This window comes from Necator americanus, chromosome I (genome assembly GCF_031761385.1).
Source record: "Necator americanus strain Aroian chromosome I, whole genome shotgun sequence".
Lineage (NCBI taxonomy): Eukaryota > Metazoa > Nematoda > Chromadorea > Rhabditida > Ancylostomatidae > Necator > Necator americanus.
Genome location: NC_087371.1, coordinates 13,995,464 through 14,020,929, shown reverse-complemented (window position 1 = coordinate 14,020,929; position 25,466 = coordinate 13,995,464). Strand labels below are relative to the sequence as shown.

The following is a 25,466-nucleotide window of genomic DNA, read 5'->3' as shown; positions in this document are numbered from 1 at the left end:
CCTTTTCTGTTCAATTTCGCAATCGACGACATTATGCGAGGAATAGTCGACCAGTGTCCTACCGACATTATCTTAGCACCATCAGGGTGCCCCTTGACTGACCTCGAGTACGCCGACGATGTTGTTATATTCGCGGAAAGCAGTACGAAACTTCAACATGTTGTCAACCTTGTATCGAAGCTAGCTGCAGCCTATGGACTACGCCTACGCCATGATAAATGCAAGCAGATGTGGATCTCTTCGAGACCACGAACGGGAATCAGGGTGGATGGACAACCGATAGAACTCGTCGATGAGTTCTGTTACCTAGGCTGTACGCTGAAGAACAATGGCAGCTACGAGAGAGATGTTCAGCAAAGATGCGCTAAAGCCACTTCTGCATTTAACTCCTTAACGAAATGTCTGTGGTCGACACCCATCACCAACGAAGTCAAGCTGCGAGTCTACCTATCCGCAATTCGCTCCATCATGATGTACGGATCGGAGACTTGGGCAGCACCATCAACGGTTATGGAGAGGCTTGACTGCACGGAACGAAAGCTGCTTAGACGGCTACTTGGCTACTTTTGGCCTAGGGTATGTCACAATGAAGATCTTTACGCAGATATTGATGTGGTATACCGGCGGATGACACATGGAAGACATCAAAATCTTGCACCGCCATCGAAAGTGGCTAAAGTAAATCGTCTTCGCTTCTTTGGTCATATATTAAGGAGACCGGCAGATCGCCTTGTTCAACGAGTTCTGAGGAGTTCGTCGAGTTCGAGCTGGAAGAAGCCACCTGGCCGAAAACGGAAGTTCTGGACTGAGGTGGCGAAAGAGGACCTGAGGACACTCGGCGTGGATAGGCAGTTCAGGCGAGACGTGAGGTTTCGCAAAATATGGAATAGCGACGAATGGACGAATGATTCTGTGCAAGCTCTCGCAGAATATCGAGAAGGTTGGGCAGAGCTGTGTTCAAGGACGGCACACCTCGGCGAAGATGCGGGTAATCGCGTCAGGCGATGACATCAGCTTGCGGATTAAGTCAAGTAAGTCATTAATGTAGAAGTAAATCGAATTTTGGACCGAATTTCAAAAGCAAATACAATGTAGATCTCTATAACGAAAATAAATACAGCAAACAATAAAAATACGAAAAAAGGAATATAAAAACGAAGAAAATCAGAAAGAAAAACAAAAAGAATGGAAACAAACAAAAATTGCGATCAATATCGATCCAGATGACGTCAGCTGGCAAAATTTAGCAAATTGCCAGGCGAACCGCTCGCAGGCCGTCTGCAAGTGGTCAGAAATCGCGTTGATGCAGCGCGAACGCTCGTGTAACTACACCGTGTTTCATGTCGTTTTGGTCCAACTATATCTTTACTGTTCATATTGAACCTGAAGATTACATAACTTTCTTCATTCTCAGCTTGTTTCAGAATGAAACTTTAATCAAAGCGCGTTTATCATTAAATTGATTACATGACATTGATTATTCTTAGGAATAAGTCCATTTCCAGTTGGATCCAGACACCGATCGGCAGCTGGAGAAATTTCGCGAGGCTCAGTCTGCCGTACGGTTGAACAAGGAGAAACTCGACAAACTCAAAGTAGATACCTTGCAGAAAGTGAGGTTCTCTGCTATTGAACTTCGTAAGATTTGTGGATTTCTCTTCGATATAATAATTTGTTTGCAGGTTGATCTCCTATCTGCATCTCGCTCGAATTTGCTATCTCATCTTCTGGGAAAATATCTGCAAATGCTTTGTGCCTACTACGAAAAGACGTGTCGTGCCTATACCGCACTATCTGCTAACCTATCGACATTTCAACACTATGAATTTGAGATTTTGACGGTGAATAGTTGAAGTCATTAGCTCTAGGAGTTCGCGTTCATTATGTTCTACGGATTTTCAGGATCTTATTGAACCTTCCAAGAAGGTTGCGAAGAAACTTCGTCAAGAAAGTATGGATAAAGAGAAAAAAGAATACTCACAGTTGCCTGCTGTTGAGCCTGAAGAGGAAGCTGTTGGAAAGTCGGTTAAGAAAGAATGTTAATGAGTGTTTTGTACTTTCAACTTTTCCATTTTAGTCTTGTCGACTTTGACGAAGAACCAGCAGGCTCTTTGAAAAAGTACCTCTTCGGTCGAGAAAGTCCTGTAGACGAAAACAACCAAGAGCCTGAAGAAGAGAGACCAGAGAGTCCTCTAGGAGTGCCAGAAAACGAGCCGGATGCGAAAAAGATCGAAACAGAACAGCTCAACAAGGTACTAATGTGTTCACATAACGATTAAAAGTTTTTGATTTGTGCTTCATTTTCCATATTTGAGTTCAAATGATTTTCGACCATTATTTAAATTTGGAAGGATCTCTTCGTACTCACTAGGTCAAAGTTCTCTCTCTTACGTATAGTTCAGGTTAATAACAGTTTTAGTGCTTTTGAGAGGTTTTATTCTTAGAGCGTACTGAAGGGAATGAAAGCAAATTGAATTAAAGGCATTACCCCACGAATCTGAGGTGGTGCAGATTTTAGGTGGAGTATTCGTATACGAGATGGGAGACTACGGAGAGGGAGGTGATTCCGTCCATTTCTTCCTAATTTCCGTAAAAAACGGCCCGGAAGATGCGGCGCCGCACAAGACTGGTGCGCTCCAATCGAATCTCTTGTACAAAATGGTGCGCCAAAACGAATGAAGCCGTATCTTCCGGGCCGTTTTTTACGGCAATTAGGAAGAAATGGACGGAATCACAACCCTCTCCGTAGTCTCCCATCCTGTATACGAATACTCCACCTGAAATCTGCACCACCTCAGATTCATGGGGTGATGCCTTTAAATAGTATTCAAGCATGTCTACTGCTGAGCAAAATATAGAGCTATTTTGCTTTTTTCGACGGTAAATTCTAATGAGCAGTAGAAATTCTGATAGCTTTCCATTTTATTTAACACCAGTCTGAAAGTGCTAAAGCCATACTTCGGATTTTCTTTGCTGTTCGCATCGCCCGTCTTCACTGTTCAATGAAAATTAATAGTAGTGGCATTTTCTGTGAAATTAGATTTGTGTTACTCAAACAACGCTTCCTTTCTATTTTTCATAACAAATAAAGGCGAAAGATTTCATAGTTTATTTTCTAAACGCGTCAGTTCTACATTTTGAGAAAATCCTTCGCTCATTCGATGCCAAAATAATATAGACACAATTTGGAAGCATTACCTTAAGTATAGGTTATCTTCCTATTTCCCCTTACAGTTATCACAGAATGATGTTTTAACATAAAATGATGTGAAAAACATTATCGTACTGATAAAGATAACGTTCCACGTCAGATCATGAAGGAGCGTTCTCAACCTGAGGGAGACGTGCAAAGAAATAGGGAAGAATAAATAAGAATAGAATAGGAGTCATAGAGGTGTAACGTAACACATGCAGTGGCCATTGATATGAAACTGTTGTAACGCTTCATTTACTTTTTTGCGACATGCACACGAATTTATTGCGCTTACCATGCTACTGCACCAAGTTACACCAATTCCATGCAGTTGGACCTGTATCACCCCATTTTACCACCCGGCGCACCAATCCGATGCCATGGGATCTGTTCCATCCCGTTTTATCGCTTTGCGGCGCAGGCCCACCTATCTAACCCCGTTGAATCCGTCTCCCTCCATTCTGGAATGGAACACACACCCCCTTTTTCGAATTTTGTGACACACACACTGTTATTACAGGGCATGATCATGTTAATAACGGATCTGTCTGTACTATGTAGAAATTGTAATTGTAAATTGTATCCTTCTAGATCTACATCGGTCCCTTGCCAACCCTAATAGACACCGAAGCCGAAGTTCCTTTGTTAGCTCCGCCTCCGCGAGCAGTACCTTTTCAGACTCATCCTTCATGTAGCGGTAGGGTTTCGTCTATCTGTTTATCTCCTTCCATTACTCTACATTATTTAAAATGATAACCTTCAGCGAGTAAACCATTCTCACTTCTGACAGACACGTCCGGATACTCTGTTCAAGATCTATTTCCGTTAGTTGAAAAGAAGAAACAGGATTCTGACCAAGGTTTCAAAATTCTTTTATTATATTTATCATATGTTATATGTAGTAATCTGATTTAATCTAATTCAATTTGCTTCAAGAAATTTCGATTGTGCGTTACAGGCAGTATAGTTGATCTTCTTGGTGCTCCGTCTTCTCAATTTCCGAATCCTTTTGAGGAGAATAAAACAACAGTAAGTAAAAAAAATTGGTATAAGTTATGCAGATAATTATTCAAGATTATGGTTCTTTTTTTTCTGAAAGTGCTATACATGCATCTTACTTATAAATAGAACTGCTGTTCCGATATTCGTTCCGATAACTTCGGAGAACATACTCAGCTTGAGGTAGTATCATCCATCTGATCCAGGCTTCATGTAAACTGGCATATAAACGACAAAAGATGGGATTCAAGACGCCCAATCTTCATGTCTTGTCACTGAGAGTGGTTCTGAAATCAGATATTTGTTCAATATCAAATTTTCATCAAATTTTGTGCATGTGTTAGCTAAATTGGCATGTTGTGATGCAGGGATAGTTTAGAAAAAATGAGACGTAAACTCACTAGACTATGATGGAAAGCCCCATTTTGATTTGATGCGCTTTTGTGTGGAAAATTCTTGTAGAGAGAATATGAGTTTTGAAGATGTCAGTGATAAAAATCATTATATGTGATTGGTTTGGAATTAAACTAATGGCCAACTGTGCGGTTTGTGCACAGATTTCACTTATTATAGACTTTGTAATGATTTCGTAGGGTTTTGCTCAATGCAAAAAAAAAAACTTTTTTCTAATTCATGTTTATTTTTCATTATTGCAGGAATGGGACCTCCTGCTGTCGCAATGTGATATACAACAAAGTAATGATCTCATTTGAACACTTATCACTGTGTAACATTATTGAGAATATCATGCCCTTCCAATGTGCACATAAATGAAGTGCAAGAATAACAATAAACACTGCATTCTTCAAATAGCATGTGACAGTTGTGCCGTTTATTTGGGGGATGACGCGGAGATTAACGTCATTTCGTTTGAGAGAGCCGGTGATTTGACATATAGACGAAGTGCATCTATGCAAAACTGCTCAATTATGATCGCAAATTAAAGGCATCACCCCACGAATCTGGGGTTTCACGTGGGTTATGCCCATGCGGGCTCGTAGATTGTGCAGAAGAGGGTGGTTCCGTCAATTTCTTCCTAATCGCCGCAAAAAAACGGCCCGGAAGATGCGGGGCGTGCACAAAGTTGCCGCGCTCTAATAGGACTCATTGTAGAAAATAGCGCCCCGGCACGCTCGAAGCCGCATTTTCCCGATAGTTTTTTTTTTGCGGCGATTATTAAGAATTGAGCGGGATACCACCCGTTTCTGTAATCTACGACCCCGTATACTCTTTGACTGTCGGAATACCATGTCAGATTCGTGGGGTGATGCCTTTAAATATGTTAGGTAAAGGCATGTACACATAGGCTTTTGTTGAAGCGTTTGCGGTCTGAATTGTAATGAGATAGAAGGAAAAACTAACATTATTCTACATCTATTGTCCTCATAAACCGCTCTCATTCCTGAGACTTGTGGGGTTATTCGAGGAACTTGTCATTTCTACGACGTTCATTTCGACATCGTTACGCAGTTGCGAAGAGGATGTTAGAGGTATGAGTCTGCTTCAGGTTCTGTACCCTTATCCTCGTTAACAAAGCAGACTAACCTAGTCCCATAACCTAGAAGGAAAAAGTGTCTTACTCTGAATGGTTGAGAATTTCCAAAGTAGGTTCCCTCTTAGATTGTTAGCTTTTTGTCATTGGCTAGGTCCTAGGCACAGATCTTTAAGGAAAATTTTTTAAGAAGACAGAACTGGGCATGAGCGATTTTGAATACATCCACATGTGCCGACTGTGTGTGATCGCAACGTCGAGCTAAGACGCGTAATAAGTTTACTGTAGTGATGAGCGCCCCAAATTTTGCGTTCAAAATCTTCTTTTGTTTCTTGGAGGTTTCGGCAACAAACATAGGATGAGGTTGAAGAGTTTCTGAGAAGACTTTATTGATTTTCCGTTTTTGTATAGACCCCATAACGAAGGTGCATGATAGGGCGCTACAATAAGGGATGCAGTAATGGAAGGTTGCAATACTTCACGTGTGGCCATTGTTAATATCTACAGATTGTTAGGGAGAAGCAGTCTCCAAATAATACAAAGAAGAAAACAACCCGATTGGGAAAGTTTTTACGTTTATGTGTCTTTTTGTGGTAACACTTCCTTGATATGAATAGGCACATAACTTCGCCTTCGTTGGTACCGTGTGGTCTTCTGCCTGCGGCAATAAAACTTCAGCTGAACCACCTACTCATTGATCCAAGACCCCATGAGTCTGTGCACATAAAACATAGTAGTGGATCGCCAGAAATAAATCCACATCTCCCGCGCCAAAAACTCATATCTTTGGCATTCGAGGAAAACACTAGCTCGTTGAGAAATTTTATACCTTCAAATTAAAGACCATCAATCGCATCGGAGTCATCCCAATCAAATTGGACAAAAAGTAGTAGTAATTTAAATTAATTTTTTAATTAGTAACGTAATTGGAACGCAGATCACTGTCAAGAAACAACTGGTCAGACCTCTGTCAAAGATATAGTAGGTCAAACAAGGGGTATGACACCGCACTTACAAAAACAAAGAAATGGTACTGCATTTCCATAACATGTGTTCATGGTGGGTTCAGTGGATTTTGCGTCGGAGATAAGCCTCGGTAATTGAACTTATTAAGATAAAAAAGAAGTATAAACGAGTAGAAACATGCGAAATACATAATTGAATAAGCTGCAGAATAAAGTATAGCACCACACGTAAGGCAAAAATGTAGATGCAAGAATCAAGTAAACAACAGTCAACATCATGATCATGCTATATAATATATATATATATATATATATATATATATATCCGGGGACAAGAGAATACATACCCCCCCCCCGACTCCCCCTTCCCCCCCCCCCCCCCCCCGCCCCCCCCCCGCCGGGCTGTATATAAGAATCACATACATGCAACTATCCAATCTGCTTACTGTCCGTCATCTACAAGCTCTCACAAAGTATCTTAATAATCCCGCTCCCCCCCCCCCCCCATGCATTCTACAAAATATCATCAACGTAAGGCACAGATACAATTACCAAATATCCCCCCCCCCGGCGCCGCCCCCACCCGCCCCTCCTCTCGCCCCTCCCCACACACCCCCGGCCCCCCGCCGCCCCCCCCCCCTCTCCTTCAAAAAAAAAATATATATATATGTCTCGGACTCCGGCGTCAGATAGCAATAAAATGGGTAGCGAGGGGTCTCGCGGCGTTGAAATGGTGGGAAGGCGCCTAATAGTTACAACATGAGGTGAGAGGGGTCCCGCAGCATCCAAATACCTACTTAGATACTTAGATGGCCTGTCTTCACTGGACGTGCGGGCCCCAGCATCTCTTCCACTCGTTTCGTTCCCTCGCCATTGTCATCCAAGATGTTCTCAAGCTTCGTGAGTGACGTTGACGAGGTCCTTGAGCCGTATCCAGCTGAGCTCTCAGCTGGTCCATCCGTGCAGCGAACACGTCACCCCATCTCGTTGGCGGTCTCCCTTGGGGGCGTTTAGCGTCCCTTGGGATCCACTCTAGCGTTCTTTTAGTCCATCTATCGTCGATTCTTCTCATGATGTGACCGGCCCATCTATGTTTTGCTTTCGATACATATTCCGCTGGGTCGCGAAGACGGGACATTCCTCTTAAGTCGGAGTTACGAAGACCGGCAAGGTGTTGTGTGCGCCGGTTAAACTTCAGGAGACATCTCTCAAGGGCTATGTGGGTGGTAAGTAGCTTCCTAGACGTGGCCGCGGTGTCTGCCCACGTCTCCGCTGCGTAACAGAGCGATGGAAGGACTGTCGAGTCGAACAGATGGGCACGAAGATCTTGGTCCGTCAGTTGGTCCGTAGCTTCCCTGACGGCTGCGAATGCTGCCCATGCTGCTCTCATTCTTCTATTCAGTTCTTCCTTCAAGTCGTTTTCCATGTTCATAGAACGTCCGAGGTATACGTATGACGGAGTTTCCACGATTTGGGAGGCTTCAAGTTGTATTCCTCCGTCCTCGCAGTGGGCGTTCTTCATGAACTGTGTCTTCTTTCTGTTTATTCGTAGTCCTATTCTCTTCCCTGCTTCGTTCAATGTTACTCGTTTCGCTTCATTGGTACTGTCGAAAGAGAACGATGTCGTCCGCGAAACGAAGGTTGGAAAGAAATCTTCCATCAACACCTATGCCCCTTTCTTCCCAGGATAGTGATTTCATTATCCATTGCAATGCAGCCGTGAACAGCTTCGGCGATATAGTATCGCCTTGTCGTACCCCCTTTCCAATGGGTATGGTGAGAGGGCGGTGGAAAAGCTGTATCCTAGTCGTGCATCGTTCGTAGCAATGGCTAATGTCCTCACATACGACACGTCCACACCTTGATCGACCAGCGCTGACAGTATTGCATTCGTTTCTACGCTGTCAAAGGCTTTCTCATAGTCGAGAAGGTTAGAACAAGGGGCAGGCGGTATTCCCGGCAAACCTCTATGACCCTCGACACGGTCTGGATGTGGTCCAAGCAGCTGAACCCCTGGCGAAATCCAGCTTGTTCTTGAGACTGGGCTTCATCCAGCGTCCTAGATATGCGTGTGAGGAGGATCTTGGTGAATGCTTTGTTTAACACGCTCAGCAAGCACATCGGACGGTAGTTGCGAAGGTCCTCTCGGTCACCTTTCATATGGAAAAGAACGGTTGGCGAGGTCTTCCACTGGTCTGGGATCCTTTCTTTCTGAAGATAGGATGTCATGTGCGCTGCTAAGATTACATGAAGCGGATGGCCACCAGCCCGAAGAAAATCTGCTGATATAAAATCAGGTCCGGGGGCTGTGCCAGGTTTCATGCTCTTGATAGCGACTCGTACTCCGGAAGGGAGAATCCGTGGTGGAGCTTCGCCAGTGGGGATGATTGGGCTTGACACAGGAGTTGATGAACGGAAAAGGTTCGAGTAGAACCTCTCCGTAATGATTTCCATCTCACGACGAGTAGATGTGCGAGTCCCGTCTTCGCTCAGCAAGGTTGCTAGCGGAATATTATATTCGCGGAGATCCCTGCGGCACTTCTTTAGACTCGTTCTTCTTTGTGCTGCTTCTAGAATTTTCTTCTGCCTGTACTTCAAAAGATCCTCCTGCAACGCTTTTCTGCAGCTAGTGTTTGCTACTAACCGCTCAGTGTGCTTCGGATTCGAGGCACGTTCAACGCAGGCTCGTAATCCTCTGAGCAGCATCTCGTAGTCCACGTTTGGGTCCTCCTCAATGTGCCAGTCACCTTGGGACAAGGAGTCCTCGAGTACGCAATCGTCGTAGACGACTTCTTTTCTCCTTCGTTGCCGATAGCAGATGTTCTTTTCCATCGTGTGGCTAAGTCGTATTTTCGTACGAAGGAGACGGTGATCAGAACCACTACAAGAGGATGGTACTACTGAGATGTCAAGTAGACACCACCTCCGGTTGGTGAGTATGTGGTCGATCTCCGCACGAGTCGCGCCATTGGGCGATTCCCATGTCCACCGACGATGATCTTTTTTCATGAAAAGAGTTCCCATGAAAGAGGCGAGCGGCGGACAACAGCCCGGCGAGACGATTGCCATTTTCATTCCGGTCCCCTTGTCCAAATCTTCCAATCCTGTATTCCTCTTCTGTGGCCTTTCTTAGTTTTGCGTTGAAGTCTCCGACAACGAATTTGTAAAAGGATTTCTCGTTGCGGACTACTTCCTCCAGCTCCTCGTAAAACGCGTCCAATTCGGAATCTTCAGCTGCTGATGTTGGTGAATAGCAGTTGATGATACTGATGGATTTTTGGCGCAGAGGGCGGAGGCGAAGAATGGCCAGACGAGGTGACAGGATCTCGTGAGAATCGACGAGATGGACGACAGATGGGTGCACAACAAAACCAACACCGCCTCCATTTCGCGACGGAACCTTCTCTCCACGAATGACGAGTGTACCGTCATTCATCTGTCGTACGTCGCTCCTTCTGCACTTGGTCTCCTGCAGAGCAATCACGTGAAATTTGATACGCTCTGCAACTCCGAGAAGGGCATGCAGGTCAGCGTCTGTGGAAACTGTTCTCGCGTTGTAAGTACACAGTCTGAGACAGTCTCCATGGCGAGTCGTGCGTGTGTCGCCTTGGTCCAAAATCAATGACGTCCTGAGCAACCTGAGATTTGATCGCCTCTCACCGGTCGCCATACCGTCCGACGTCTGAGACGGCAGTGCCCAGTGTGCAGGGTACTGAGGCAGTGAATATGCTGGAGTGGCAAAGAGACTTTTCCCCAAACTAAGCAGCCATGCCACGGCGAGCTTAGCTTTCACCACAGGTTGTCGCCCAACCTATATGGATCAGGGAACCACCTTGCGACATTTTGCCAAGACGGTGGTGAATCTTAGCAGTGGTTTACTCTTAGCTAGGCTTCCGATTCCGAGAAGTCGGAATGTCGGATGTGTCGAACTCTTTCTCAGCCTGGGAGATCCTGCCGGAGGACGAACCTCCGCTGTGCATCGCAGATGGACGCCCAGTGTCACCTCCACGCCACTATGAGGCGGTAAACCGTTGTGGAGGTGCATGTCGCAAGTGCTAAATGGGACGTCTCATAGCTGCGGCCATTGGGCGCGTTGCTTTTCACCCTTATGACTCCTTCGTCAGTCTAATTCCTTGCACGTTTGCCACAAGTTGGTAACATGCCCCCTCAGAAAGTAGAAACACGCATGTAAACGGCTGCTTAAATAGTAGCGAAAAGTTTACATGATTTGAAGTAGAACGTTGTCTTTATCAGTAGGATGATGTCCTCTACGTCATTTTTTGCTAAAACATCATTCTTTGGTAACTTTTGGGGGAAACAGGAGCAAAACACATATTTCGAGTAATACTTCCAAATTGTGTCTACATTATATTGTGTCTACATTTATGTAAAATTGGGCGGATGTGGCACAGTCGGTTAGAGATTCGTAGTAGCCGCATGGTTCGAAGCCGTCCTGGCGCAAACAAAGTCTTTCATCCCTTCTAGATCGATAAATTGGTGCCAGATCTGTCTGGAAGGATAAAAAGCCTGACTTGATTATCGGCTGACCTCTGAGAGTCATTGTATATGCTCAGACGCCGTCCAAAACCTCAACGATTACGAGTTGCAGCAAAACGCGTTGGCGCATCCCCAGTGGATTAATAAGCCAGTGACTTTATCCTTTATCCTTTCAATGTAAAATTATAGCACAACAACAATTTTCAACTAAACGAATAGTGAAATGAGAGAATGCTGTGAAACTGGAGGAAAATGCTCTCACAGACTGCTTATATTCGATTGCAACCGCTCCTTTGTCTAAGCTCACCATCTCTTCTAGCATGCAACTCTTACAGATTGCTTGTATTCAAACGCTCTTTGCTTAAACTTGTCATCTCTACATGAATGCAACTAAACTCTGATCTCCTATTTTAATACTCTGTGGTTATGTCTGTGACACAAAGCACCAGTAGTTCTTAGCGCAACGACACTGAAATTTTTAGTATCCAGCTACAGGGAATAAACTGAACAGGGAGAATATCCAATAATAGATGTGGGATTTTATCAGAGTTGCTGTTCAGCTACAGCCCTACAATGCAGCGTAAGGCGAATAAAAGAAGCGAGGAAAAGCTTCCAAATTTGTAAAGAGAAGTCAAAGGCGAGTCTAAGAATTGTAGAATGAAGTCCGAAGGGAGGATTTGATGATTGAAATTGAGCAGATCGGGGAAGAGTCTTAGCTACAATCAGGAGTAGCTGTTGCCAAAGATTTGACATTTATGGTAACAGGACGGTTTGATGAGTCAAAAATTGTGCGAACATGTAAATAAAACTGTGGTACATCCGTGAAGCTCGAAGAATCTGCACATAAAACATTTCGTTGTAGCCGAGGCCACAATTTCTCACTTTGCTACAACAGGTGGACCCAGCCGCCTGCGAACGCTCGTACAGGAATCAGAAATTGAACGCCATCAGCGCCTAACAACAACGTCACCAACCAAAGTCACCGCCAGCCAAAGCCATCGCCAACCAAAGCCACCCCGAACAACCTCACCGTCAACAACAACATCTACAACCGTCCTGTCACCACGCCACTAGAACCTACCGCCAAAGAAAAGGAGGAAGCCAAAACCATAGCGATAAAACATGATTGAAGATCAAATTGTTTGTGTACTCAGTACGCCTTGTATGCTTGTTTCCTGCCTCTCCTCTCGACGCCGTATCGTCTTAGCGAAGGTAGTCACTTATCGTGACCTCACTGCGACTGAAGTAGTTTATGGGTGTGACGTAAGAACATCACTTCGCCCTCGTTGGTACCGTGTGGTCATCTGTTTGCGACAATAAACTTTTAACTTAACCACCCATTTATTCATGGATTTATGTGGGTGATGATATCCCAAGTCGGCATATAAAACAAAGCCAAAGAAGAAAATAACCCGCTCCGAAAAGTCGAGAAGAAAACACTAAGCCCTTCTAGGACTACTTAGGGAAGAGAGTGAAGGGAACTGTTTGAGGTCGACAGCTGGTAGCAGTTAAGCTTTTCACCGTATTTAATTCACAAACATACCTGAACATTGTTGAACTTTTGAGTGTCTGTACGCAGCATCTATTCATATATGATAATTCTTTATGGACCCTGAACTGCAAAGGTCGTGGGAGCTCAATCTTTATGAATAAGAACTCTCTCGATACTATCACTATAAAAACCGTGTAACTTGTGGCTGCACTCCTAATGCCACCTGCCGCACTTGAGTGACGCACGCTGTACCCACATAGAATCAGTTTTTGTGGCGAAGAACGATTGAACTTCAGAGATAACTTCGGGTAAGGGCACGCATGACCGATATTTTGTTATTCTTCATGCGAACTAGGACTGGTGCGAGAACCCGGTGGCCGCGTACTTTTTCCTAGCAATGGCAACGACAGGCTCACGGGAGTCTTCCAAAAACCTCATCTTAGAAGAAATTTTTATGGAATTTTGCGGATTTCAGACAGATGCACCTGATGCATGAGCGCATGGCCTCCAGTTTTGATCCGTAGAATGTAGCCCTCATTCGAAAGCTGCCCTCTTTTACCAATGGTCATTCCACTTGTCGTAGAAGAATACCGTATCCGTATCATTGCTTCAAAGAAACTATGGCCATAATCAGATCTATCATAGACTACGATTCCCATCCCAAAGGGCGTGGTATAAGGTATTCCTCGCTGTTAAAGTTCTTCTCGGCATAACCTGTATCGTCTAGGAATGCGGGAGATAACGCTGTGTCCACTCAGTTGACTACCTTCATTGCGTTTTTTCTATCTGCTTTTAATAACAATCATTTCGCTGAACCTCCATTTTGGCCTCTTCAGAAAGGATATTGAAAACCATATGTCTCTGTCCGCCACCATATAGTCTGGTACATCGGCTAAAAGGAGCCAATGCTTCTGCGTCAAAGTGTAACATCTCTGAGGCCAGAAGAGACTAGCTCATCAATAAAGAGGACACAGGTCACATTAAAAACCTAAAATCAATTGATTCTTACCACTCGTGGAACTTCAGGAAGTTCAGCCAATAAAAACAAATGGCTCCTAATTCCCGCAAAACTCCAAATGTGTTGAGCGAATCAGCGCTCAAAAATTTATTCTCCAGAGACACGGAGTACACAACAAACGCTGTCCATACTACAGTAGACCAAGAGAGCTAAAATTGTATGTCAGCAATTATTCTTCTACAGGATAGTATCAGGAAGATTAGAGAAGGCAGAGAATTCAAGAAGAAAGATTTAATTATTGAAATAGAGCACAGTGAAGATGAAATTTCAGCTGCCAATAGCCATTGTAGAGGCAAACGGTTTCATATTTATGCTAACCGCTAGACGAATGCAGATGCATTCTGGACAGAATAAGTGTAAGTAAAACGTGTGTCCACTACTCGTTGTTCAAAAGGCAAAATCTATAATTCGGACCAGGAAGAGACCTAAACAATCCAAAATGTCGAACAAAATAGCAACCATAATGAGACTGCACTGAGAACTTCACAATCAAGTTTGCCAAACACAGACGATTCAGAACAAAATAAAACAAACCATTTCCATTAGCTATCGATTAGACCTCCTCAGACATCCCTAGCGAAATTTCACGCAGATGCTGAAGAATTCGCGCATACTGGCCGGTCTTCAAGACACTGCTACACAAAAGCAATGAGCTAGATGTTATAGAGAAAATATTGCTACTGAAGGAAATCTTGAGAGGAAGAAATCAGACTGGCATGGAAGGAGTAAAACTGAATCCAGAAAACTATAACTGAATCATAAAGATCACTGTAGGAAGCATCATGATGATGCTACATAGCAACGGGCTTATTCTGTCACTATGTGTATCAGTCATTTCAATTTCAATCACGAAATCCCAGAAAGCAGTGGTACGGGTCCTATGGCGGATTGGTGCGCCAGCGCCAGAAAGCTATATAGTGGGATGATTCTCATGGCGTCGGGTTGCTGCGCCTGGGCTCTACACCGATAAAATAGGGTGGAACGGGTCCAGTTGCGTGCAAATGGTTTTGGTGTAACTGTAGTATTGCGCAATAACTCCATTTATATTTCGCAAAAAGTGATACGTTGTGAACTATTTCATACACATCCTCTACACTTGTTGCATTTCACCTCAATGACTCACCTGCATACTGCCTGCACGTTTGCCATAGTTTGGTAACATCCTTTCTTCAGAAAGCGGAAACTCGCATGCAATCGGATGCTTAAACAGTACCTAACAGTTTACGTGTTCTGAAATAGAGCATTATTACCATCAGTGCCATGATGGGGTTCACGTCATTTCATGTTAGCACATCATTCTGTGCTACTTGTTGGGGGAAAGAGGAGGAAAACACATACCTCGAATAATGTTTCCGAATTGTGGTGATATCGAACGACTTGACTTACTTGACTCAATCAGCGGGCGATTGTTATGACCTAACGTGGCTTTTCCGTAATTTAGCCGAGGTGAATCGTCCTTGAACATATTTGAGGCCATCCTGTTCGATCTTCTATCTGTTCGATAGAATCTATCCATCCGTCGTTGTTCCATATTCCGCGCAACTCTATGTCTCATCTGAACAGCCTCTCGATTCCAAGTTTCTTAAGGTCTTCCTTCACCACTCGCGCCTAGAACTTCCTTCTACGTACGGGTGGCCTCCATTTTGGGTCTGCGAGCATGTTCAATGCTCGCAGACCCAAAATGGAGGCCGAGAGAGCCTGGACTGGGCAATCCGATGATCTCATCATAATGTGACCAAGAAAGCGAGGACTGTTTTCTGCGACTACTTCAGAGGGTGGGAGAAAATGTTGGTATTTCCTTCGCGTCATTCGCCAGTACACCATATTCACTTCTGATTAAATTTCTTCGTTACTGGACACCATCGGGGAAAAGCAGCCAAGCATCCGTCTAAGCAACTTATTTTCCATACAATCGAACATCTCCATCATCACTGCCATAGCGAATTGCAGATATTTAGACTCGCAGCTTGACTTCGTTGGCGATTTGAGTCGACCACAGGCACTTCATTAAGGAGCTGAAGACAGAAGTGGCCTTAGCGCATCTTTGCTAAACATCTCTCTCGTAGCTGCCATCGTTTTTCAGCATACAACGCAAATAACTAATTTAAAAGACTAAAACTAATAACTGAACTCATTCGCGAGTTCAATAGGTTGTCCGTCCACCCTTTGAGGGAGACTTATATCTGCTTGCTTTTATCAGGGCGGATTCGCAGTTCGTATGCATTTCGTATTTCGATACAAACTCGGCGACACGTTGCAATTTTGTGCAGCTTAAAGCGATTATTACTAAATCGTCGACGTACTCAAGAGCGACCAAGGGATGTCCAAATCCTGCCAAAATGAAACGTCCTTGGAAAACTACTCAGCTGTTCTTTGCATGATATTAACGACTGCAAAGTTGAACAAGAAGGGCTCCTTGTCTTACTTCCACTTCCCAGAGCTGAACCACTCCTTGTCTTACTCCCACATCGAGCGATGAAGCAGATACAGCTGCTGTTCGAACCGCAGCGGTTTGTCTTCATTCATGTCCTCGATTACACGAATGAACTTTACCGGAATACAATCGGCGCAAAGGGCGTCGAAAAGACAGCCTCGGTAAGAAGAGTCGAAAGCGGCTATGAAGTCTAGGAAGGCTAACTGCATAGCATTCGAGTGCCGCTGTCACATCAAGTGTGAATATTCGCCAAGTAAAGAAATGGAGCGTTCAGGAACTGCGAAATCTTTCATCAATGCTCAAATTTTGACACAATAAGAAAGAGGAAAGCATTGTTCAAAAATACAAATTAAATCTTACGGAAAAAGCCACCATCAATTTTTATTGATGAGTGAAGGCAAAAAAAACATCGCAAAAAAAATAAAGTCCGGCTTTAGCCGGACGTTCATTCTGCTAAGCAATAAAGTGAGTACTTCAAAATAGAAGTGTATCAACTAGCACTGTGTATCTGTGTTGCAAATTTTCGCACAAAGGTCATTATCCACCAATGGTGTGCAGAACAGTGTGTGGCCAAAAGTTAGATACTTACTTAGATACTTCGATGGCCGGTCTTCACTGGACGTGCGGGCCAAAGCATCTTTTCCACACGTTTCGTTTCCTCGCCGTTGTTATTTAAGATGTTCTCAACTTTCGCGAGCCACGTTGACGAGGTGTTTTAGGGATATCCAGCTGAGCTCTCAGCTAGTCCATCGGTGCAGCGAACCCATCACCCTATCCCGATGGCGGCCTCCCTTGAGGGCGTTTAGCATCTCTAGCGTTCTTTTGGTCCACATATCGTCAATTGTTGTCATAATGTGACCTGCTCATCTATGCTTTGTTTTCGATGCATTCCGCTGGGTCGCGAAAACGGACATTCCTCTTGAGTCGGAGCTGTGAAGGTTGGCTAGGTGTTGTGTGCGCCGGTTAAACTTCAGAAGATGTCTTTAAAGGGCTCTGTGGGTAGTGAGTAGCTTTCTAGAGATGGCAGGAACGAAAAAACCAGACGCCAGTTTGTAATTCAAGACAAGGGATTATCAGAATATCGTCATGACATCGTAGTTGTCGTTGTACCTACGGTCTGTAGTTATTTCATTAATACAGTTTCGATTCCTGCAAATATATGGGAAGGACGAGCACCAACACCTTACACGAAGGTTCTTCACTTCCATAACTTTCGGTGCTCTCTTGTTCTTGGTCTTCTGAACCTGCTGAACATTTACAGACATTTGAACCCGACTTGAGCTCATCCATGGTTTCTACCAAATTGCTTCTACCACTGTAAAAAGGTGCAGAACGTTTATAATGAAATTAAAACTGTTCGCACGAGAGTGAGCTGCGATTTGAGGATGCCCGGAATTACGCTTGTTTTTTCGAAACAGCAGTACGAATACAGTATCCTGCCATCACGGATGCGTATGGACAAATTCCACAATAAGCGAAATGGTCACGGAAGCTCATTCCATCATCAGAACGGGTAACGATGCTTCAGGATTCTACTACGTGTCCAAAATCACTTCAGCAAATTTCAGTCTGTCGGTTTCCATGTTCAGGTCTTGACAAGTATTTTCACTAGAGAATTGGCACCGCAAATAATTCAGCTGTTTTCTCATCCAGAAATTATTTCAAGAATGTTCAGAGTATGTTATAACGATGTTTATTAAATCATTCTACACATTCTTCTCACATTTTGAGGAAAGGCGTCCTTCCTTTTATTATCCCCTAAAGTTTCATTCTTTTTGTAATATTGATGTATTTTTTTGCTTTTCATTGTAAATTTTTGCGGTTGGTTAGTGTAACTCATGCACTAACCTATGGTTGTTAGCTCATCACTTGCTTCAACATTTAATCTCACTATGTTCATACTCTTTATCTAAACAGTATTCTCAATTCTCTGGAATTTTTCAATGGAATGGAAGCGTTGGGTTCATTCATTCCAGGATTTTTGCTCATATCTGTAGGCGCTGAAATTCTTTGAGGTTTGCCGCTGGATTAAGTGTAACAGTTCGAAAGAGGCAGAGGTGATCACCGATGGAAACGAGAAGACATGGACAACACACCAATGAAGGATTTCCGTAATTATTTTTATCCTGCCAATACCTTTTTGATGACGTCATTTCAATTTGTTGTATTTGTGATTACTGTAAACAGATCGCTTTGATTTCAACTCAAAACAAGAGCCTCTAATTCTGGGATGAAGAATCCAGATAAAGCTTTCTAACCTTGACGTAAATTTAAGCCAAACCCCTGGAACCGCTGCACTTTTGCCTTGATGATATTGTCTCCAGCAGATATAGATAGCGGTTATATAGAAATTTGAAAGTTATCGTTTTTTATTTATTACTTAAGCAAAAAATTCGATATGAATGAGGTCTTTCACTGTTTTCCCAACCTTAAGTGGGTTAATCCTCATCTTAAGTTCAGATGTTATGAAAAGGAAGTTGTACACGTTAGATAACCCGCAAATCTCAAGAACATCGTATCGCAAATTCTCAGAATATATCAAAATCTACGAAAATTGAATGGGATCCTCCTTTACGGGCATTATTTTGTTTTCGAAAATCTCGACCTACAGATCAGCTTTCTTTTTTGCAAAAGAAGAGAATCTGCGAGAAAAAATTCTGAATATGTTTTTTTTTTCTTCTGGAGCTCTAACATCATTTGAGTTGAGAAGGCAGGTGCTAACATAAGTAATATAAAGTAAGGTCGAAACGACATGAAGCATGGTGCAGCTGCACAAGCAGTTAGTGCTAGCACCATTCTTCCCTGCTGCGATGATCCCACCTGGATTTCAACTTCAACCGCTCAAGACGTTCCAGGGCACAACTTCGAGCGCAGCCGCTTACGCAACTGCACCGTGCTTCATCTCGTTTTGACCTCACTGTATGACTTTACAGATGATGTCGGAGAAATGCTCTTAAGAATATTTTCACCCGATTCGGAGAATGCAACTTGTCTTGAACCGAATTCATCATGCATCACGGATGTGCTCAATAGACCGATTGAGGTCGCTGCTGGATTGTCTCTAATATTCGTGAGCTACAAAATTCTTTTTCTACTCTATTCTATGTATAATGTTCAGTCCATTGCATTGCATAAAATCTAAGACCTATTGGAAATTCTAAGAGAATCGAACCCGGCAACACTGAGGGGTTCGAACTGTGAGTGCATCAAGCTGAGCTGACCCCAGATTCGAATGACGCTCAAATGAGGGCGTGCCCAGACGGTCGAGCAGTCACTGAGTCTGCCCGCAGAGTTCAGAGCCGCGCAGCCGCGGTTTGGGTGGTTATTGAGCGAACTGTTGTGGATAGTCAACAACCACCAAAACCACACAACCGATAAAGCGCGGCTCTGAACTCTGCGGGCAGCCTAACTATGTGATAGACGAACATATTGTGCTTATATTGAAGTCCATGCTGCATGTGCTTATATATTTTTATTAGCTCACACATACGAAAAATCCGTAGATAATCCATCTGAACACCGTGACTGTGTAGGATTCCTAGGGACTTCTGTGGTGTTACGTGGTCGTGGATTCAATTTAGGAGTAACAACATCTCACTGTTCCACTGGAACTGAAGAAAAGAATGCATTGATTGTGAATTTTGAGAGTCTGAAGAATTCGTTCTTCCTTTCAGGTAGGTGTGCTGGGTTGCATTTTCAACTGGAGCGCAGCTGTGTGCATTTGTCGATCGCCAATTTTTCGGAATGTTTTTGGATCGATCTGTATCTCGCATCTTATTGCTGATATTGGTGTCGTAGCTTTTTGCAGTTTTTGGGGAGGACCTGCAGCGCTACTGTAAGTAAGATGAGATCACAACTAACTTATTTACAGATAAGATATTGCTTCAGATGGGGGAATGCAGCGAGAAACTTGACCCAAAAATTGCCAACAGGAAATTTAGTACAAATTAAATTAAATTAACCACATTGCTTGAAGTTTCTCGAAATCCCACTTTCAGTGCTAGTGCTAGCAATACTCAATTAAAAAAGGCTTAGAGCTGTCTTCCAGCGGATTCGACAAGAATCTCACTGAATCGATTTATGGTCAACGAATTGGCCAATTAACGAAGTTATTCTGGTATGCTTCATTGTATAGTCAAGTTCAGATTGCTTCCAATCGTGTTTTAGCTATAGTTTCTCCAGTCCTGTACAAGTAGGTTGTTTTTTTTTGTTGTTTTTCGCAATAATCCGATTTTTTCTTGTATGTTCTGTCCATAAAGAAATCTGCCACTATTCGAAAATAAAGTTTAAAAAACTTCTATATTCCTTCTATCTCACTGCCACTTTTGTGGCTCGTTCTCGTTCTTTGGAATAGTCCCCTCTCGTCGACACCCACTCGTTTTTCTTCGGTCTGCGCCTCTCGCTAGTGCACACTCTCTCCTTCGTTGTCGTCTTTTTCAATGACCATTTTCTTTGGGAAACCGCTCTTCAACATTTTACCCTGATCCGAAGTGTTCATCGATGTTTGCCCAATTTGCACCACCTACAAAACAGAATTCAGTGGAGAACATACATTGTGTTCATTTTTTTTCTTAATTCTTCTAAATCTAAATTTTCCAGTGTTGCGTTCACACCACGACGAACAAAGCAGATGATTGCACTCTTCTGGATACTGCCCGTTATTCACGCCATTCCTTATTCCTTCGGTAATTTCATATTGTATGCAGTTGGGTTAAAATGACCTGGCTCGTGGCGTCATTGTATTCCAAGACCGATGTTGGGACCGTGGCTCATGGTCAGCGCAGAGGCCCAGTTGGAGTTGAAAAGGGTCCCACTACGAACGCATATGCAATTGCATTGGAAGTCACAATCATTCGGCTCGACCGTGTGATGTTAAAAACAACACTTCTGGAAATCACTTCTTTTTTCTTCTTTTTCCTCAAACATTTTCATCTCCATCGGTCAACGGTGCAACAATGCGGGTGTAAGGAAATCGGGACTGGCGGATAAAAATTCCAGCCGTTATTAGGGATATCTACGGAAGATCAGCAGATAAATACAAAAAAAATTATAAGAAATAAAGTAGATAATAAATAAATTAAATGTAATAATAAATAATAAGTAAATAAATAGATAAATTCTAAAATCCACTGTATGCTAAAGAAATGCCGCAATTTCAAGACAACTTCCTGAATTTTCGAACGAATTTAAGAAAAGCATTTGGGAATAATCACCTTAGAGATATCATTAATAAAGATGCAGCTGTGAGTAAGACACTAAGAGAACATTTATATTTTTTTCTCCATTTGACTGTTCCCACAGGTGATAAACAGATTCTACAACATCAGAAAGGAACAGGTTTTATTGTGAGCAGTTTTGTGACTGTAAAAAGTGACTGTGCCTAAATGTTTCCATGAAAGTAAAAAGGAGAAAGGAAAAATCGATACGAACGGACATCCACAACAAAAAATCTGATCTTATCTGAGTTTGCCGCAGTTTCAAAGCGAATCCCTGCACCAATGGTTCACACGCATATAAGTGGAAAGTCTCGACGGGACCTTGTTCAATGCTCAACGGCTTTTTCTTTTCATTTCTCTTACTTTTATTCTCTCGGGATATTTTCTTTCCACCGTCGACTGATGATTTCATTTATCCACATGCTTCAGGAGGATGCAATCTAACGTTTCACACAGAAACGCTAACATGGGAGCTTTCTTCGGGTTTGTGTAGGAAAATACTCTCTTTTTATTTAAATTTTGTGTATGGGATGGTCATCTGCGTAGTCGTTATTTTCCTGAATACCGTCACCTATATTGCTATTCGTCGTCGAGAAAAGGTACTTTTTTTCTTGTTTCAATTATCTTTTGTCTGCAATAATAACTATGGGTGTTGTGAATGAAACCTTCTGGTCGCCCATCTTTCCAGATATCTAAAAAATGCATTGAAAAAGAACAGTTTAATTTGCAATTTAGATGCGAAAAGGAGTAAAAATTGAAGAAATGGAGATGTCTTTTTCAGAAGTTTTCGAAAACATCTAGAGGAGATCAGGTGTCTGCGGTGAAGAAAAGCACAATCTTCTATATGCAGGTTTTTTTTTTTAATTCATATTGCGTACGTGGATTATTCACTTTTGGTGGAAAGGTATAGTAGGGTCAATACGACATGAAGCTAGGGGGTGGGGTAGAACTCACTGCTGCTCTAGTTCAGTTGTGGTTTTGAGCGCAAAATGTCCAGAGAGCACAGAAACCGTTCTTAAGTGACAAATAACTCTTGCATTTGATTAAAGCATTTGAGTAAGCGATAGTTCATCAATCGACAGGTCACCAGTGGAAGTGAATGGTTAAGTCAGTCGGAGTCCTAAAATTTAAAGGCATCATCTCAGATTCGTGGGATGATGCCTTTAATTATTGGCATTCTCATTTAAGAGACTTCAACTAAAAATGACAAATTGAGAACAAGAAAAAAGTCGAATGAAATGAATTGCCTATCGGAGCGTCCGAATGGACTTCCGACAAATCGCAGGCGGAAGCGGAGCGCAAGGGTGGCGCAAGGATCCCAATAGAGGAAGTCGTAAGGAACTGCATTCCGAAGTCGTCTGTTTACAGTGATGCAGGGAGAGATGAGCGGAACCACCCCTTTATTCATAATCTACGACCCGATATAAGTATATTCCAACGAAAATCCATACCACGCCGGATTCGTGGGTGATGCCTTTAAGCACTACTTTTAGAGAATCTATGACATATAGGATGTAGGCTTAAGTTACAAAGAGAAAAAAAGGAAGATAGAGCTGGAACTGCTAATGTTTTAACTCTTAGTTCTTAGGTTTATCCAACATGTCATGGATCCGCGAATACTAATGCCTAGGTTTTAGGTCCCCGACTGGCTTAGCTATTCACTTCTAGTGACGAACTTTTGCCTTCTCATATGGGAGACATTTGTCAGTCAAGAGCGGTTTTGACTCTGGATTTTTCAATATACAACAAGAGAAAAAGCTTGTGCTGTTACCTAGGATACGTAGCAGTCTGCCACTTAGAGACGCCCATTCTAATGGACATTTTTCAGTCGCAAGAATTAGATCTAAACCAAATGTTCTGCACTTTGATTACCAATAAACAAAAGTCGTATTACATGCTAATTATGAGCAGAAAGAAAGAGAGCGCAATGTTCAGTTCATTGTTTAACGACAGCGCTAAAGTCCCTTAAAAGCGGTACGAAAAGAAGGCCATTTATAAAAATCAAGACATGTCTAGTGTTTCATTTTGGTTTTTTAAGCTCATCTGTAGAAAAAGACGAGTACGTTTAGGCAAGCACTACTGCTGTTATATTTGTTGTAATGATGTCATCTTATCATATGATTTCTCATATTGTTTACTACAAATGGGCAAAATTCTTGACGACAACTTTCATGTGGAACTTGACACATGCTTCGGCAGGGTACGTTCCATATGCTACATATGGTATAATACTCACTCATTATTTCATTAATTCAGTTTAATTCAGTTTCGTGGTATATGTATATCACAAGGAATTTCGTCCTCTGATGCTTCATCCTTGGTTATTGCTGAGCAGAAAAATAGAATTTCAAGGAACGTCCTTTCCAACGCTTTCCAAAGCGTACAACAACAGTAACGATTAAGCGTATTACTTTACAGGAGATAACTAACTTCGAAACCACCTCTATGCACCACACTACTCTACACACATGATATCTTTTATGTAGACCTCTTTTCCAACATTAAAATGAACCGTTGTTGACATTTTATCACAAATTTGAAATGTAGCTACTTTTGTTTGGATGGGCGGTGTAACGCAATCGGTAAAAGATTCCGTTATGACTCCAGCAAGATCGATCTCAAGTTCGATTTCGCCCCAGTGGCAACCAAATCTTTAATACCTCCGGGATAGATTAACTGGTACCACTTTTATCTGGGAGGATAAAAACACCTCAAGCGATTCTGAATTGAGGTGAGAACTGTGAGACGGTGGCGCATCTCAAGTGGATTGATTAACGCCAGACACTTTATCCTTCGACTATTTTTGTGCCGTTATTGGGCTAGGAAAGAGAAACTGGTGAGTGGCTGAGGTGCATTTTTGTTGGAGGGAAAGCACTCGAACATTGTCATATGAGTAGAACGGATTCACAGCAATTTTTTAATTAGGCACTGTAATCAGAAAATAATGACAGAAATCGACTCCAAACAATGCGAATGAAATGATAATCCTGTGTGTAAGTTCGCGTTATACATTACCAGTCTGAACGTACGGGTAAAGCCGGACTTCAGCCTTTTTTGTGGTGTTCACTTCGCTCGCCTTCACTGATCAATAAAAATTAATAGTGGTGGCATTTTCTGTAAAACTAAAGTTCTGTTTTTCTCACAACGCTCTCTCCTTTTTTAAATTTAGGAGAAAGATTCCATAGTTCCTTTTCTAAACACATCGGTTCTACATTTGGAGAGCATACAAAACTTGCGCTTCAAACACTCCTACCATACCAATATCATGCAGACACAATTTGAAAGCATTACTCGAAATATGGGATTTCCTTCTGTCTTCTCCTAACAAGTGTCACAGAACATGAAATGACGTGAAATGAAGCACATCACAGTATTGATAAAGATAAGGGTCCAAATAAGACCACGTAAATTGTTTTCCTACTTTTTAAAGGTAGCATATCATGAATCTGGGGTGGCAGTTGGAGTATCCATATACAGGGTCGTAGACTATGGAGATCGGGGTGGTTCCGCTCATCTCTTCCTGAATCACTGCAAGCAGCCGGCCCCTGAATGCTGTTTTGTAAGATGCCTTCTATTGCCGTCCGCCTCCCTTGCACGCGTAGCGTCTCTTACTGCCTATCGGAGCAGCCCGAATTGATTTTCGACGAATCGCATGGCGGAGGAGGTGCAAGGGGTGGAGCGTTGCACGGATGGCGTCGTACAAAACAAAATTCTGGAGGCGGCTGTTTGCAGAGATGCAGAGAGAGATTAGCGGAACCACCCTCGTCTCCATAATCTACGACTCCCTATACGGATACTCCCCCTGAAATCGGCACCACGTCAAATTCGTGGTATGTCGCCTTTAAGCAGCCGTTGCAAGCGTGTTTCCACTTTCTGAAGAAGGCATGTTACCAATATGAGGCAAACGTGCTGGGTAATAGACGTGCGGGTGAGCCATAGAGGTGCAACGGAACACGGGTAGTGCCCACGGTTATGAAACGGTTCACAATGTCTCAGTCACCTTCTACAACATCCACAAGAAGTTATTGCACGATACTACTGCACCGCCACAAACCATTTCCACGCGGTAACTGCTTCACGATGCTGACGCACCGTTTGGACGTCGTGGGACCCGTCGCATACCATTTTGTAGCTTCCTAGCGCCAGACCTACCACTTCGA

The 25,466-nt window shown here is 43.0% G+C and overlaps 6 protein-coding genes across 8 annotated transcripts; 3 read left to right on the top strand and 3 right to left on the bottom strand.

Moving 5' to 3' along the window:
- Positions 1-33: 33 nt before the first annotated feature.
- Positions 34-4,905, top strand: RB195_005492 (uncharacterized protein; the record flags this gene model as incomplete). Of its 2 annotated transcripts, none has more annotated exons than XM_064178021.1 (9): positions 34-864; positions 1,506-1,613; positions 1,683-1,841; positions 1,903-2,021; positions 2,078-2,252; positions 3,785-3,890; positions 3,957-4,052; positions 4,152-4,222; positions 4,849-4,905. In XM_064178021.1, the coding sequence occupies 9 exons, from the start codon at positions 34-36 to the stop codon at positions 4,903-4,905; spliced, it is 1,722 nt and encodes a 573-aa protein (XP_064035111.1). The 2 variants fall into 2 exon arrangements, with proteins under 2 accessions (XP_064035111.1, XP_064035112.1); XM_064178022.1 differs by having other exon boundaries at positions 34-988; positions 1,516-1,613.
- A 2,564-nt stretch (positions 4,906-7,469) lies between these two features.
- RB195_005491 (uncharacterized protein) lies at positions 7,470-8,309 on the bottom strand (the record flags this gene model as incomplete). Its single annotated transcript, XM_064178020.1, has 1 exon — positions 7,470-8,309. One exon carries the CDS (start codon positions 8,307-8,309, stop codon positions 7,470-7,472), a length of 840 nt encoding a protein of 279 aa, XP_064035110.1.
- A 236-nt stretch (positions 8,310-8,545) lies between these two features.
- On the bottom strand, positions 8,546-9,481 carry RB195_005490 (uncharacterized protein; the record flags this gene model as incomplete). Its single annotated transcript, XM_064178019.1, has 1 exon — positions 8,546-9,481. One exon carries the CDS (start codon positions 9,479-9,481, stop codon positions 8,546-8,548), a length of 936 nt encoding a protein of 311 aa, XP_064035109.1.
- A 76-nt stretch (positions 9,482-9,557) lies between these two features.
- RB195_005489 (uncharacterized protein) lies at positions 9,558-10,319 on the bottom strand (the record flags this gene model as incomplete). Its single annotated transcript, XM_064178018.1, has 1 exon — positions 9,558-10,319. One exon carries the CDS (start codon positions 10,317-10,319, stop codon positions 9,558-9,560), a length of 762 nt encoding a protein of 253 aa, XP_064035108.1.
- A 242-nt stretch (positions 10,320-10,561) lies between these two features.
- On the top strand, positions 10,562-23,701 carry RB195_005488 (uncharacterized protein; the record flags this gene model as incomplete). 2 transcript variants are annotated; one of them, XM_064178016.1, is made up of 9 exons in its annotated part: positions 10,562-10,672; positions 13,928-14,012; positions 19,024-19,160; positions 19,765-19,925; positions 20,139-20,282; positions 20,690-20,775; positions 21,736-21,789; positions 23,376-23,506; positions 23,573-23,701. In XM_064178016.1, the coding sequence occupies 9 exons, from the start codon at positions 10,562-10,564 to the stop codon at positions 23,699-23,701; spliced, it is 1,038 nt and encodes a 345-aa protein (XP_064035106.1). The 2 variants fall into 2 exon arrangements, with proteins under 2 accessions (XP_064035106.1, XP_064035107.1); XM_064178017.1 differs by lacking the exons at positions 10,562-10,672; positions 13,928-14,012; positions 21,736-21,789; positions 23,376-23,506; positions 23,573-23,701 and adding an exon at positions 18,174-18,201 and having other exon boundaries at positions 20,690-20,810.
- Positions 21,837-23,708, top strand: RB195_005487 (uncharacterized protein; the record flags this gene model as incomplete). The annotated part of the gene is made up of 4 exons (XM_013436868.2): positions 21,837-21,905; positions 22,088-22,156; positions 23,376-23,506; positions 23,573-23,708. The coding sequence occupies 4 exons, from the start codon at positions 21,837-21,839 to the stop codon at positions 23,706-23,708; spliced, it is 405 nt and encodes a 134-aa protein (XP_013292322.2).
- Positions 23,709-25,466: the final 1,758 nt, after the last annotated feature.